Source organism: Cryptotermes secundus, unplaced genomic scaffold (assembly GCF_002891405.2).
Source record: "Cryptotermes secundus unplaced genomic scaffold, Csec_1.0 scaffold100, whole genome shotgun sequence".
NCBI classification, from domain to species: Eukaryota; Metazoa; Arthropoda; class Insecta; order Blattodea; family Kalotermitidae; genus Cryptotermes; species Cryptotermes secundus.
The window spans coordinates 1212858-1229273 of record NW_019730585.1 but is presented as its reverse complement, the minus strand read 5'-3'; the positions used below and the strand labels follow the sequence as shown (position 1 = coordinate 1229273).

General features: G+C 40.5%; 1 protein-coding gene across 2 annotated transcripts in view; it reads right to left on the bottom strand.

The window, feature by feature from the left end:
- Positions 1–16416, bottom strand: part of LOC111866356 (limbic system-associated membrane protein) — a 434138-nt gene that overhangs the window by 33425 nt on the left and 384297 nt on the right. For both annotated transcript variants that reach the window (XM_023855221.2, XM_023855222.2), the window contains exons 6-7: positions 12309–12483; positions 6521–6744 (exon numbers count right to left, since the gene is read on the bottom strand). In XM_023855221.2, coding sequence (XP_023710989.1) covers positions 6521–6744; positions 12309–12483 — 399 coding nt within the window. The remainder of the gene's footprint in view (positions 1–6520; positions 6745–12308; positions 12484–16416) is intronic.

Here is a 16416-nt window from a genome sequence, read left to right as displayed (position 1 = left end):
AGAGATTAAACAAAGTAGCTTATACTGGTCCTGGAAAATCTGCAGAGGGACAAGGGTGGGACAGGAGAGGGACGGAAATGCTCTTAAGTTTCAGAATGAGATGGCGACTAGGAGGGGGGGGGGTTAAAGTTAGTTACGAAAGTGATCATATAATTGACCATTAAGCATAACAATGTCCGATAACTTCGGACTATGTAATTTGGAGATTTATCTCTCTGCTACTTAGGGAATTGAGGAAAGAGGTGGGGTTGTGCGGGCAAGGGTTGCTCCTACCGCGTGCGTGAGAAATGCAATATCACAGTCTGCCCCATGAGCCCATGCTATTTACAGCATTTCATAGCGCGAAACTTTATGTCTGCTTTTAACAACACGAAATGTAAAAGATACATATCAGATTAATTTAAACCAACTACGTAGCTAATTAAGTAACATGGTAAGGAACAAACTGACTAACCAACATCCCAACAAACGAATTAAATATGGAATCAGTAAAAATAAAGTACATGACTGTAATATATAAGGTAACAAAAAATCAAATTATTAACTAGAGTATATCCGCAGTAGAATATTAATTGATAGGTTAGTTAGTTAGTTAGTTAGTTATTGGAGAGGGTGGGTTTCCCCATGCACTTAGACCAGTATTGGTCCATTGTGCTTCCCTCTATGATATTCTACCAGTCTCTATACCCTACCGATACTGGTGCGTAGCATCAGACCCGACCGAGCCAGCGAGTTCGGCCTCTACTGGCTTAGCGGTATCTATAATGCTTCCCCCATCTATCAGAGGTGTTAGAGACTACTGTTGGGCGGGAAATGTCCTTGAATTTGGCTCAGTGACCTCCTTTGGAGATATAAGGTTCTTTCACGTGCCGTAAAACTACGACACGGGACCCTGAATTTTTCCGCCCTTAAAAAGTCCACGACCTCCGCCGGGTTTGAACCCGCGTATCACGAGTCATGATGTGGGAACGTTACCTCTAGACTACGGAGGCCGCTTAATTGATAGGTTAATTGCTTTCAACTTTCTTTTTCCCTTGGCACTACAGCCCCAGTGGGCCCAGGCCTACCTCCACGAACTTTTGCGTTCACTTCGTTTTTTCTAGATTTTACACATTCGGTAGGACTCCTTGGGCGGGTGATCAGCTCGTCTCAAGTCCTCTACCTGTACACAAACACAGAAAAACGCACACACACTAACTAAACATCCATGCCTTTTGTGGGATTCGAACCCACGATCCCGGTTTCCAAGCGAGCGAAGACAGTACATGCCTTAGACCGCTCGGCTACCGTGACCGGCATAGCTTTCAACTATTCCTGCTAAAAGCAGGAACCACAACGTTCAGTTCAGGTTTCACAAACGACTGCATTTGAATCGCATCCTGAGACAGTCGCGTCTTCATTCACCTTTATAGGATATCTCTTCAGGATCAATTTTCCCTCCTCAACTATGTGCATGTGAACCAAACGACCTTACCTCTTAGTGCTTTTGGAAACAACACTTTCTTTACTCTCATGTACGCTGCATGTTCAGCTCACCTTGCCCTTTTAGACTCAACCACCTTAAGAAATATTAGGAGTGCACAGAGTACAGCTATATCTAACGGTCTCCTTTCTTTAATAATTTATTAATTTTTAGTTTTAAATATTGTGGTGTGCCGCCAAAAAATGAGAGAAGACACGTTCACTGATAGGCAACGGCTGAGATAAGATTGCATACTTAACTGGAAACGCAATACCAGCAGACCGTTGCTTAGGAATAGCTCAAACAACAAATATTTTTCCCCGGAAATGGAAGCATATCCATGGAAACGAATGATACCACAGGATAAAACCGAACCCTTGAACACGATGTTCACTAGTCAGTCCGAGCGCACTTCATAAAAGTCCAGCTTCGACGAGACCAGTGAGTTTTAGTGTAGCTCCGACTACAGCAGAAGCAAGTTCGCATTCGACAAAAAAGAGAAGACTTCAGCAGGAGCAGCGGTGCAAGTAATTATGATAATGAAGTTGAGAATAATTGTACTTGCGAGTCTAAAAGCGATTGTCTTAGCCAAATCCGAGACCCGGGTGGATTTATTTGCTGCGTTACATAGGCAATGCGTGACAATATTGTTATGTAAATGTAAATAACTATTCAAGAGGAAATTAAGAGGCGATTGAGCTCGGGTAATGCTTGCTACAATTCAGTCCAGAACCTTTTGTCTTCTCGTCTACTGTTCTTTTAATATATTATTAATGACTTATGTAACTAATCGATCAAATTGTCTTATTTTACTGCTGACTTTAAAACTCCATCGAGCTATTACCTCATCTCGGACCGCCTATGTGGTCAAGAATTTTCTGTTCTCCACGTCTTCTAGGCAGGCTCCGGAGTCCAGCTAACCTCCTATGCAATGGATATCGGGAGCCCTTTCCCCGGGGGTAAAGTGGCCAGGGCGTAAAGCTGACCACTCACATCAAAGTAGTGTCCAGGTCAAGAAAATGTGGATCTATACCTCCACTACCCCATATGCCTTCATGGCATAGTGCCTAATTAGTTAAGAACAGGGACAACTTTATTTTTTTACCTAATGTTCCAGCCGTCCGCACTATGGCCTTGAGGTCGACTCAGCCTCTAAAAGAAATGAGTACCATGAATCTTCCTGAGGAGAAAGGGTGGCCGGTGCGTAAGGCTGACAACCTCACCGCCACCTCTGAGCTGACTGTCTAGAAAATGTGGGAGCCTCGATGTCTAACAACCCTATGGGCCTCCAAGGCCTGTTACAGGGATAGCTCTGCCTTAGCGTTAGATTTTATTACGTACTTCAACCACCTACTTGTTATAAATGTTCGCAAGAATTCTAACAAAAACAACTTATTATTATTATCATTATTAGGGGGTACGTAGTAGCGTAGTTGGTCGAGGCACTATGCTACAAGCCGGAAGGTCGCTGGTTCAGTCCCGATGAGGTCATTGGATTTTTTCAATTGACCTAATCCTTCCAGCCGCACTACGGCCCTGGGGTTGACTCAGCCTCTAACAGAAATGAGTACCAGGAATCAATTAAATAATTTCCTTGGGAGTAAAACGCGGCCGGCGCGTAAGGCTGACAACCTTATCGCCATCTTTGAGCCGATTGTCTGGATAGTGTGGGACCCTCAACGTCTCAGAACCCTACGGGCCTTCACGGCCTGTTACAGGGATAGCTTTACTTATTATTATTATTATTATTATTCAAATTATAACTCTAATGATATTCCGTCTGTTGATGATCCTGAAGCTGATAATCACATAGTAACTGCTACGTTTAGAATCACATGTTGATATTGTACGTGGATGTGCTTTAAAATAATTTTATAAAGCCTAGCTTTAGTAAAATTATTTCTTTCAACATAAAAAGAAATAACAAGTAATGAATAGACTCTTGGTAGGTTTTCTTTGTTTAGAAAAGACTATACTAAAGGTATAAAGTATATATTGACAGTGAAATTTACTGCCGTCATAACGTTGGCTTTGTTTTTCCACGCGCCTGAAATTTGTGTGGGTAGTTCGTACTTTTACGTGGCCAAGAGCAGGGAGCTTATTGATCAGATCTATGTATATGCCTCTGTCACATGGCGCTCTGTGTTACTATGTCTAATAAAGGTGAGGGCAGAGCTTATGAAGAATGTTTGCCCTCCGCTACAACAGACTTCCTCGTTACATTCAGTATCAATATGTTACTTTATTGCAAGTATTTAATCTTCAGATACGAAACATCCGCCGTCTCATGCCCGATGATTGTCTACAATGGCACTAAATCCTGGTCCTCCTGTTCTATGACACGTCAGTATTAGCGATCTTGTGTATGTTCAGTTTCTTCCCCAGGTATTCCCCTGCAGCTAGATGCACTGCTAATGCAGTTCGTAATTCATGTTTTCTTTTAATATTGGATTTTAATTTAAAAGATTCTGGCTGCTAACAATAGTTTTTCTTTGTTTTTGTACGCATGGTGATTTTAAATTGACTACTATGGCACTGATTCGCAAAGTGACGAGCTCAATTATTATTTCAGTTGGGTTACGCTGTGACATAGAATTACATAAAACCTGCTGAATTATTAACTAGTTATGAATACTTATTATTTGTAACTGTAATGTACTACAATTCTCAGAAATATTATTTTCTTTGTATTTTTTATTCATGTGTTTCTTCAAAATCAGATGAGGAAATATGAAACTGTGAACATCTGGAGTTCGTAACGATAGAGATACGGGACGTATCAATTGCTGGTTTATGTTGATGATGTGAATTTATCATAAAGAAAAACAGACGAACTTTAATTGACGCCAATAGGGAGGCTTGTCCAATAGTAAACACAGAGAAAAATAATTATATTGTAACGGATTTGATCAACGCGTTGCCAGGCAACAGATCTGTAAACATTTTCCAACACGCAACAATAGAGGACGCTGTGTTTTCTGTAGATTCGACCGACGAGCAAAGAGACTGGCTGGATAGCGATCAAGTGATATGTGTTTATCGTAGTTCCATGTCCGTTCTCCGGGTACATAAGTAAGACTGATAGGATTCGTTGAAGGCAGTTACAAGTGAGTAATAGCGGCAGAAGCATGCAACAAGCAAGCAGTAAGCTCGAGGAGTACAGAAGAGTACAAGAAGCCAGCCTGAGAAGACTTAAAGTGTGATTTGAAGATTTTATTTATGTGTAATATTTGGACTTTTTTAATTCAGTGACTGTTATACTTCCTGTGTTATAAATCAGTTACGACTAGTGTAGATAGACGGAAAAGTTTAGTGTGGAGTAATTGTAAATTGTGTAAAGCAGTAATAACGAATGAATTAATTGTAGTTACGACTTATAAGCTGTTAATAAATAGAGTTAACAATCCGAACTCCTTTTTAGTAACTGTGGCACGTGACAATATGTTGCTGTCTCGTCACCAGAATGAAGGGTAAAAACATGGCATAAAGATTGGAAACAGATGTTTTGAAAATGTGGCACAGTTCATGTATTTGGAAACGACTGTAACAAAGCAAAACCTGGTTCAGGAGGAAATTAAGCTAAACTGGATTCGAGTAATGCTTGCTACCATTCAGTCCAGAATCTTTTGTCTTCTTGTCTGCTGTCCAAAAACATAAAAATTAGAATACACATAAACTATATTTTGGTTGGATGTTTGGTGTGTGTATGCGTTTATTCTGTGTTTGTGTTGTCCTGTGTTTAGGTAGGGGCCTTACACCCGCTAATCACCCGTCCAAGGAGACCGTCTGTAAAAATGATCATGAAAATGAGAAATTAGCCTTGTGCTCCAAAGTGGGAGCAAGAAGTGAGAGAGAGAGAAAAAATACAATTGCAACCTGTGGTAGGGATACGCGACGAGAAATTACAACAAGAGATCATTAAAATGATCTGCGTATCGCTTTAAGTATAATTTTCACGAAGAAAATTTGTTGGACTAAATTTGTATTTCAGTTTAATGCATACTTCATGTTAATAATTTTAGGCTGTCTGCCACTTTGACTGTCGTGATATGTTGCTGTTGATAATATTCTTATCTTACTGCCACACGAAGCAGCTACGTCCTCTCTCGTATGTTACCACGCACATAATCTTCTGCTTCGGTAAAATGACCATATATATGCATGCATGTTAAGCCGTAATACGTCATTGCAATATCACTACCTACATTTGTTAGCGGTCGTTCATTACGCAGATATTAAGTGAACAAAGGGTTAATGAACACGTAAACACAACGTAGATGAATACGTTAACTTCTTGTTTGAGAACTTTACATAGGCCTACATTTGTCATAAACAATCTTAGTAAATCACAGTAAAATGAATTTGCTTCATTGTTATCTGCACGCTTGGGTTCAAATAATTGACGGATTTGTGTACAATGGAGTATATAAATTACAGAAAAAGAGGCTCATTCTGTGCAGCCGAACGTCCACTGGTTAGTTACACATAATTGACTTTGTGAGATGAAAATTTCATATATGGTGTCCTGCAAGTAGACCGCCATTATATGTATAATCAGGAACAGTAATTAATGTGAGCTTCTTCTTGAATAATATTAAAGTAACCATTTCTAAGAGATAATTGAGACAAGTAACGAGGCACGCAGTAGCGTAGTTGGTTGAGGCACTATGCTACAAGCCGGAAGGTCGCTGGTTCAATTCCCGGTTAAGTAAGCCGGAAGGTCGCTGGTTCAATTCCCGGTTAACTAATTTTTTTCAATTTACCTAATCCTTCCAGCCGCATTATGGCCCTGTGACTGACTCAGCATCTAATAGAAATTAGTACCATGGATTTTCCTGGAGGGTCAAAGGTGGTCAGCGCGTAGGGCTGAAAACCTTACCGCCATATGTGAGCTGACCATCTAGAAGATGTGGGAGCCTCGACGTCCCACAACCCTATGGGCCTCGACGGTCTGTTACCTTTACCGTGGCTGATAAAGATGAGAAATTCTTATAAAATATGCCGCATTAAATGAAGTTGGAGCAGATCAAATGTGGGAGTCAAGTAGACACTACTCACCCTTCTTGACTGTCGTCGGTTGTTCGGTGGTGGCTGCAGTTGCTGCTGAGGGGACGGTGGCTGTTGATGGCCCGGTAGCGCTTGGGGTGAACTAACTGGCAGCTTACGGAAGGAAAGCTTGAACTCCTCAATGGGGGTGTAACTGTTCACATTCCAGCTGATGTTGTACATGTCTCTGTACTTCCCCCGCGGGTCACTCACGAAGATGGCAGGATTGGGCCGCCCTGTAGACAAACATACCGGCCACATAAGTGTTCTGCGCGGTTCACGGCTGCAAATCCTGCCTAAGAAACGTTTCCAAAATCTAATCCGAGGAAACTGATATGGGCGTCATAATAGGTATACGTTTCTTCCTTGGAACTCTGGAACCTCATTTAATGTATTTAATCCCGACATTTCCTTGCAGCTCAAATGCGTCCCTATACTTTTGCGTAACTAACTACATGGACACAGCATTACTTTGTTTTTGGACTTCGTCTATCTTCCGGTATTTTAGAGACTAGAAAACACGACGTTTCGAAAACGTGATCTGTTTCTGCCCTCGGGTGAGGGCGGAAAACACCTACTCAGTTACATCCCTTAGAAAAGGCCGAACTCTTTAAAAACTCTGTCAGCTGTGGCCAAGCTAATTCGGCGGGCTATAACAAGAAAATATGCAATACAAATTGTGACAGAGCACGCACAAGCGTGGAACTAGGATAGAAAAGAAAGTAGACATTTGTGCTACAAACCTACTCAACAAAACCAAGTTCACGAACACCAATGCAAAGAAATGGGGGAAAAAGTGAAGACATATAGTATCTACCGCTAGAGCCATCTGTGGAGTAAAACCTGAACACTCAAGCCTGAAACCTTATGGAAACCCATGAAGAATCTGTCGCGTCATACAGATCTTCTCTGTGAGTTAGAAACCTCATTACTGTTGAGGGGGATCGAGATAGGAGAAATGTCCAAACTAGGGCGGCTCATTGGACTTCTTAAGCATGCCATATGAGCCGATTCCTTGCATTTCCTATACCTGCTGTCACTTTCAATTTCGAAAATTCTAGTATCATTCCAGCCTATGACCCTCTTCCCCCTTCGCCTGAGATCGGAAAAAGATTAAATTTTCGAAACGTCGTGTTTTATGGTCTCTAGAATATCGGACAATGTATAAAGTCCAGTAACTCAGTAATTATGAGTGTTACACATCATCGTCAGAACCCTTTAGAATCTACTTAACTACACGTAGCTGAGTACTTTTTGCACAGCTAACAGTTTCTGAGGCATTCACGGAAATTCCAGACCTCTTTCGAACCCGAAATTATATTGCCGTGCTCACAACTGCCAGCCAGTGGCCACTACCCTGAGCTACATGAATCCAGTCCACACCTTTCCTCTCTATTTCTTTCACGTTCACTGAATATTATCCTCCCATCTACGCCTAAGTCTTTTTCTTTCGACTTGGGCGTGTGCTGAAATATCTTTTCAGTGCTAGTATGAATTGAGCATTTTCATTCGTAAGGATCTTGCGACTAGATGGCAGATTGTTGAACATTTTGATGCCACTTTTCTGAAAACACGAGAGTCTGGCAAATTTATCTGAGAGGATGGGACTTGCTCACTGAATTAACACTGTGTGCAGCTGAATTCGCCTGAACGTGCTCTTGGTTATTTAAATGAAGTTCGTTAATGAAAATATACATTCACATGGAAGAGTTATGATCTCTAATCTCTTAATTAGACCCGTAGATGAATTTCTAGGTTCGATACTCGCAATCATCTTGTGTTCTTCTGTTATATTCTGTTTAATGAACTGCAACAGAGAATTATTCCGTGCCTCACTATAGAGAGAAACTGGCAAAAAAAATGATTTGTGTGTCTCAGTGCTGCTGATATTAATACAGATCTAACGAATCCTCTAAATACGGTGAAATATGTATATTTGATGGAGTACTCCTAATATGAATTCAAAACACCCTCTAATGATAAATTATGTAATCCATGTCCTGTGACAACACAATAGGACGCTCTAGCAATGCAGAATTAAAGAACTCAACATAAACTTTACGTTTACATTTCGTGGTTTTTTCTTCGCTCTAAAACTTTGGTTGCTTGCTTTTGCACAACACACTTTTATCCCGGTAAAATTGTATCGTGAGTTCAATATGCCCATTTGGCCTCAGTTTTTACTCATCTGCTACTGATCAACGGGCCCGGTGAAACAATTTATTGAACCACTTTTTTCTTTTTTCTTGGCACTACAGCCCAATTGGGCCTAGGCCTACCTCCTTGAACTTCTCCGTTCACTTCGGTTCTTCTAGATCTTACACATCCGGTAGGACTCCTTGGGCGGGTGATCAGCTCGTCGCAAGGCCTCAACAATGAACCACTTACCATTATCAAATATTCTGCCAATTTCTATACCACCATAAATATATATTTTATTGCAGAATTTACAGCTTTAAGGCGGCAGAATTGTATACTGATGGTATTCGTTTCATTTATAGGTCAGGTTGTCTGTCATTGGGATCGAGTTTTGTAGTTTCTCTCAGCCTAACCAGGCGGGAAATGTGCCACGGTGGTCTTCTGTATCATTACCTGATCATGATTAACGGCTCATTTCACTCGACAGTTTATACGCTCTGCAGTCAGAGCAGAAAAGCAGGGGTTTACGATTTTTACGGCTGGGGTTACTGAAAATGATGTTTTAGAAAAGTCTTTATGGGGACATGCTAACCATTTATATCTTCAGTACTGGTATTATTTTCTTTAGGATGTATGATTACTAATGGAAATGTTCTTTCAAATTCATCGGCGAATATTTTTTAACATTTTCATCCACATTCCTTTTGGCCTGTATCCCTTTCATATTTCCATCCCGTGCCCTATTTTCTCCCTTCAGATACGTAAGTTACATCTTCATCCTTCAGTTGGCACAGATTCCAAAATAGCGATGCGTAGGCAGCGGAAACTACCAAGGAATGAGAACGACATAACATACACAGATTAACAGTACGCATAAATAATCTTATATAATACATCTTATACTATCTATTATATAAACATAATGGTATAAACATAATGTATACCATAATTTATATACGCGTGTAGTACCTTCGCGAGAAGGAACATGCGTTGCTTGGTAGCGGCTCGGTAGACACGTAAACAATATCCAAGCTATTGCTAGGCAACCGTCAATAACAACAAGAGAGGGATTGTTGGAGGCGGTGTTTACTGTTGGGTCCGCCCCGAGGATACATAGAGAGGGCCCAAGCCCGTCCGAGGGCAGTTCATTTAAATGAAGGGAAATGAAGCAGCAGGTTCGTGAATGAGTGAGTTCAGTTGAGGGTTGGCAGTAAAGTCCTGAAAGGGGAGCTAGATGATATGGCGCTACAGTTGAGTTGACAGTCGACAAGTGTTCAGTTGCGGGATATTCGCTTAACAGTAACGACGCGAGTGCAGGAAGCTGAAAACTCTTCACTGTTAGAAGCTGTTGTTAGGGAACGACTGTCGACGGCACAGCAGGCTAAACAAAGGCTTAGCGGGTGCTGTGGTGATTTGTAAGGTGTGAAGATTAGCAGTAGCGCTATAATTACTTATGGTTCCGAGTGGTGTACATAAGAGGCCAATAAATCCATTCACCAATCCATACTTCGTCTCCAGTCACACAAATACACGTGACAATATTCCAGGTATCTGAAGGACAACAATATTAGAATGCTGACAGTCGCCTTCTTCGTTAAGAAATTCCCAGCCTTTTATGTGTCCAGACATTTCATTCCAGCATTCTAAAGATTCGATTACTGGGCATTATTTTCAACCAGCTGAATCCAACCCACAAATTTCTGACCCTAGTTGTTTTTTGTTAAAATTCTGCATGACTTTCTCGTTTATGCCATGCGCTCTACATATCCTGCCCACCGTACTCTCTTTCAATTGATCATAAACTAGTAACGTTAGGTTAAATGCACAAAGTTCACTTTGCGGGGTACTGCCATAGGGTCGGTTAACACATGATGATGATGATGATGATGATATGGCGAAGTATGTCAGCTCACTGAACAACTCATAAAAATTGAATTGTATAAGACCGCATGAAGTTAATATAGTATGATTAGTAGAGCACAGATTTTCACTGATAAGGGAACCCACTACAGGTAAGTCCTATATGAGGGAGAAACACTGGCATGGAGAGTTTGTTATTGAAAGAGGAGCGGTCCATCTTTAGCTTTAGTAGAACTGATACGGAGGCAGAAAATCTTCTGTTACACAGAAAATAAAGGCCAGAATTGTGTTACTGAAATCAAAGCAAACCCTGGAAGTGAGAAAATGATAGATGATGAATAATGAATATAAAAAGAGGGAGAAATTAAATACAAAAAGAGATGAAAGTAGACTACAGACTGAAAAGTTCAGCTCAGATACAACTGTGACTTCAGTGTTCCTCACTCCTAGCGCCTTCATCCCCTCCCCTTTCTTGTTTCCATAAATAACTTGAGATAAATTGATTTCTTGTTTATCTTCTTTCAGCGTACATCAACATGGAAATTAAGTTCGTATAGTCGAATCTCTCTCTCTCCCCCCATCGGTACAAATTACAGAATATGTTAATAAATTATAAAATTCTACGAAAGTTTTTCTTTTCCTATTCGCCAGTCATTCCTTCTCCTCTTTTTCACTTCGCAGATTTTTCAGAATATACAGAAATTTGATCAATGGAAGAGAACTCCATAATTTGATACCTGTCTTTTTATTTCTACTTTCTCTATGGCATGAATCATGTTGATCTAACTCCTAAATCAGTGTGCCAACTTCCAGAGGAATTTGTGTCGAGCGCTGCTCCAGGCAGCCGTAATAAATTACGACTTTACTTACTTTTCTACCCCAATATCTTCCCACACATCCTGCGTAAAAGTGTGCCAGCTAAGTCCGCATTAGTGTAATTGACTCTTCCAAAAATACTGTCAATAAATAAACAAAAGTAATAAGATTTGTATCTTCATTCGCATGTTTGTCATCCTGTTGCGTATGTCACTAGTACGCAAATTTGGCCATCAATCGGAGAAACTTCGTAAGTTCAATATATAACTGATAAATTGTCGATAATTAAATTTAGTTTATTCAAATATTCCTTTACGACTATAATCAAGCGTTTATAAACAACAAAATATATCCACGTTCATTACTAACCTGCATGACACAATGGATCCATTGCTAACAGTCTTGCATATATTAAATATTTATATATAAAAAGTTCTTACATAAGATTACGATGTTTAAATGTAATAAAATACTTGTCGAACATTATCAAGGCCCTACATGGGGCTGTAGAGCCATAGTAATAATAATATTAATAATTATAATAATGTATATATGTACATTCTTAGTGTTTGTATATATATAATGTGTCTACGCATGTACGTGTACGTATATGTTCATTCGTGTTTCTTGTCCAATTCAATTCTTTATTATTTATGTGGCGAGTCAACAGCCGCAAGGCCAATTACAGACAGAGCACAGTGCAGATACAGGTAATTACGTTATGGACAAATACAACTTAAAGACAAAGACAAATTACAGGCAAGCACTGGTGGAAAAACACATTGCTGTAGAACAACAAAAACTGAAGTAATAATAATAATTTAATTCAATTATTTACTATTTATGTGCCGCGTGACACTATATATAATACTAATATTAGTTAGTTTCGCAATAATTTTGTTTATCCGAATATTTTATTTCATGTCTGCATTGTGTAGCGATGAGTTCCCCCCAAATTCCGACAGCCGTATAGTAGTGTACTTGCCTGACAGTTCCAGTCTCTGACGGGTCTTTCCGATCTGGTTATCCGCCATGCACGTGTAGTTGGAGAAGTCTGAAGCCTGTACTTTGCGAATGATAAGCGTGTGCCGGCTGCCTCGAGACTCCATGATGCGCCTCTCCGTGGTGTCCAGTCGCATGGTGTCCCGGTACCACAGAACCTGCAGTTACAACACTCCATGTTGTTATCGTTGCTATTATCAGTGACATAAACCTTTATATGATGCCTGCACTCACAAGGTGGTACGTATTACGTGCTGGATAAATATGGACATACAAAAGGAGTCGGCGGAGAACGAGGAGGGAGGAGGGAAAATCTAAATTAAAAAATAAGGAAACCGACAAAATATTGTGCTAAACATTAAAAAGCAAGAGATTATTCTTTTATCCTTAACAGTGGCGGCTCGTAGCTAAAATTAGTGGGGGTGCTGCTCCAGAAGCGCACAGTTCCATACAAAGATTTGGCTATTGACATTAAGCTTAAGGATTATATATTGTATTGTACAAGTACAAAGAAAGAATTAAAGAAAAAAGGACTCACTATATAAATGTTATCGATAATATCAAGTGGAAATTGGGGGGGCTGCAGTTCCGCAGTGCGTATACACGGGCCGCCCCTGATCCCTAATATTCAAAAGTGATAAAACAAACAAACTTACGTGCTTCAAATTTGTGTTTGTAAGCAAATTTCTGGCTCGCCTCCTCCCTTTGAAATAATCCTGGTGTCACCCGTGCGGACTAACACTAAATTAGCTGACAATTTGTAATGCTGCCTTCAATATAAAATTTCAATACAAATCCACGGTGGAATTTTGGGAATGAAACAACTCAGCACCACCCACAGTCGCTGTTCTGTCTCGCTGAATGCTGGCGACAAANCAAAGTTGATGTTGATTTCCTGCGACCGTTTCACATCTATCAATGATCTGTTACATACGTATTTCACGGCTCTCAGCTTCTGACGGCTTCGACCACGGATATTTCATCATAATTATACTGCAAAAAAGAAAAATGGTTCAAAATTCACTGACTCTTTTCATCACACTTTATTCAAAGAATCCTTCTCAAATGCGCAGATAGACCGTGCCCTAGCTCAGGCGGTTAGTCGCCGGCTTCCCACCGCAGGNGTTGCCGGCTTCCATTCGCGGCGACCAGGTTTCGATTCCAGGTCAAGTCAGGTGGGATTTGTGGTGGAAGAAGTGGCACTAGGGCAGGTTTCCTCCTAGTATTTCAGTTTCCCCTGCAAATTCTCATTCCACCAAAATGCACCATACCCATCTATCATCCTGGGTTGATACAATAGACCAGTTAGTGGCCGACGTACCAAGTAGACTCAGTTTCCCCCCACCCAAAGAACCCCCCCCCCAATAAAAAAACTATCTAAAGTCTGAAAATAGTGTCTGAAGTCAGACTCTGCACTTCCTACCCTTCGTCACTCCCCTGTCGTTCTTACTGATTCCTTCCCCCCGTCAGTCACTTCCTATTTGCACTGACTGGCTGAATTTAAGAATCTTCTTCCAAAAAGGTACATAACCTTCTTGTCCAGAAGCTACGCCTTCGATGTTGCAGGGCCGAAACCAGCAACTGTCCCAATCATAACAGGGCTCCTGATACTAGGCTGTGACTTCATTAAACATTTCACTAAATTATTGGGAGTGGCGAAGAAACGTGGCAACCATTTTACAAAGACATTTGGTCCTACAAAATATATAATTTAGAATGTGGCGGTATAGTTTTTAAAGACTTCACAATTAAGCATTTCTCTTCATCATTTTTTCGGATTCTATTATTTCCAGTAAGTGTAAAAATGGCTTTTAATAGACGAACGTAAGTTATATTCGGGAGGACACCCTGAACTGTAATTAATTTTAAGTAAATTAGGTCTAGGATGTAATGATTATAATAGGGAAACAAAATTGCCCTATTATGCGTTAGGAGCTGGGATATCGTAGTCGGTATAGCGACTGGCTACGGGCTGGACGACCGAGGGGTCGGAGTTCGAGTTCCGGAAGGGTCAAGAATTTTCTCTTTTTCACGTCGTCCAGATAGGCTCTGAGGCCCACCCAGCCTCCTATCCTATGGGTACCGAGTAAAGCGGCAGGAACGTGAAGCTGACCACTCACTTTCAATTAATATCGAGGTCAAGAACATTTATATTTATACCACTCTCCCATACACCTTCATGGCTTAATGCTTAATTAGGTAAGTACAGGGACAACTTTACCTTATGCATTAGTTCAATGCTCTTGTGGAATGAAGCCACATAGGCCTAAACTTCTAGAACTTTTTTCTACTTGGGTTTGTTGCTTCAACTGTAAAGTGATATTTCTTTCCAGTATGCTCGTCTATCAGACATTTCAAAATTAACTATAATTTTGCAACTTTAAAGGTTTAATTGAACCTTAACATATTCTATGTGCACAACTGCTCCTGCAAAAATCTTAAGTCATACCTTAATGCAGAGAAGCAGGTTCACAAAGTCTGCTCTTAATTTTTCATACTATAGATATAAGAATTGAAAAATACAAACAATTTATCAATAAATGAATTATATGGTCTATTACTTACGATCACAGTGGCTGCGCGGTCTAAATCAGTGTTTCTTAATCGCCGGTCCGCGGCCCGGTACTGGGCCCTAGCATCAATTATACCGGACCCTCGTCGTATAGAAAATAGAATTTACCGGGCCACGGTCTCACAAAAGTCGAGAACCACTGGTCTAAAGCATGAACTGCCTTTGCTTGCTCGAACGCTGCGATCATGGGTTCGAATCCCACTCAAGGCATTGATGTCTGTGCGTTTATTCTGTGTTTGCGTTGTTCTGTGTGTATTTAGTGGCTTTGCGAAGGGCTGATGCCCCGTCCAAGGAGTCCTACCGTCTTTGTAAAAAAATATTTTGAAACTTAACAAGAGGTCAGGGCCCAATAAAGGGCTTTAGAGCCACTGACAAATAAAAATGGTTTCTTACCAGGATTCGTAAATAATTACGTGTACACCACAACTAAACAGGAAAAAATGTGAATATATTTGATAGATCTTAAGAGGGTTTTAAAGGGTTCTGACTCAGAATCACTGGGTTTTTTTACTCTACCCATCGTCCTGTATTCTAGAAACTAGAAAACACAGCGTTTCGGAAACTGCATCTGTTTTCGTTTTCAGGTGAGGGAGGAGTGGATGACACCTACTCCTCTGGGTCCCTAAGAAAGAGCTAACCTCAGTCACTGGATACATGATTTTCCTTTCATTTATTACGACGTCTGGAATAATATCTGCATACAAAGTTAGTTCTCATTTTTCGAGATATTCATAAGTGAGGAAGGTGCAGAATCTAGCGTTGAGGGGAGCGCATGTCGGCGTCTCTCCGTGTCTACCGAATCAGTAATTTTTGGAAGCTCAAGGAATAGGCAAAACACGATCAAGCTCCGAGGAAATGAAGCGAAAAGGCGAATAAAGGGAGTTAAAAGCAAGGAGGAAGAAACCAATAAAAATAAGAAGACGTGGATGGAGTGTGAGTTTAAAAAAGGGAGGAGGGAGGGGTAGAAATACAGACGCCAGTAGGAACAAGAAAGGGTGTAAAAATAATGCAAAGGAAAGTCAGAAGGACTGCTACCTATGTAGAGGTGCATATAAGAAAGAAGATAAGGAAGAATGTTAGTTGCAAAAATGGTATATATGTGTCAGAGTATTTTAAGTAGGAAAGTTAAGACATATAAGGAAGTAGAACCGCTTAAATTTGAATCACCACCACATTCAGTGGCTATTGCCATTTAGAGTAACGAAGCAGAGAAGTAAAATACAGTAGAGTGAAGTTCATTCGCCTTATATTGAGGGGAGAGGAAATGATTCGGCCACTTGCGAAAGCTCCTAAATGGTTTCTGCTAGATTCACAGGAAATGAAGGCAACGCTTAGAAAGCGGAGTATCTGAAAATGGAAGAAAAATAAATTCAAGAATATTATGAATGTCTTTGGGTATATCTTGCATAGGGAACACTGCGTTCGCGGAGACAGAAGCAGTTCCAGCCAGAAACCAGAATTTCCTATAGATAAATAACGAGTTACTGCAAGCTATAAATAAATATGTACATAGGCATTT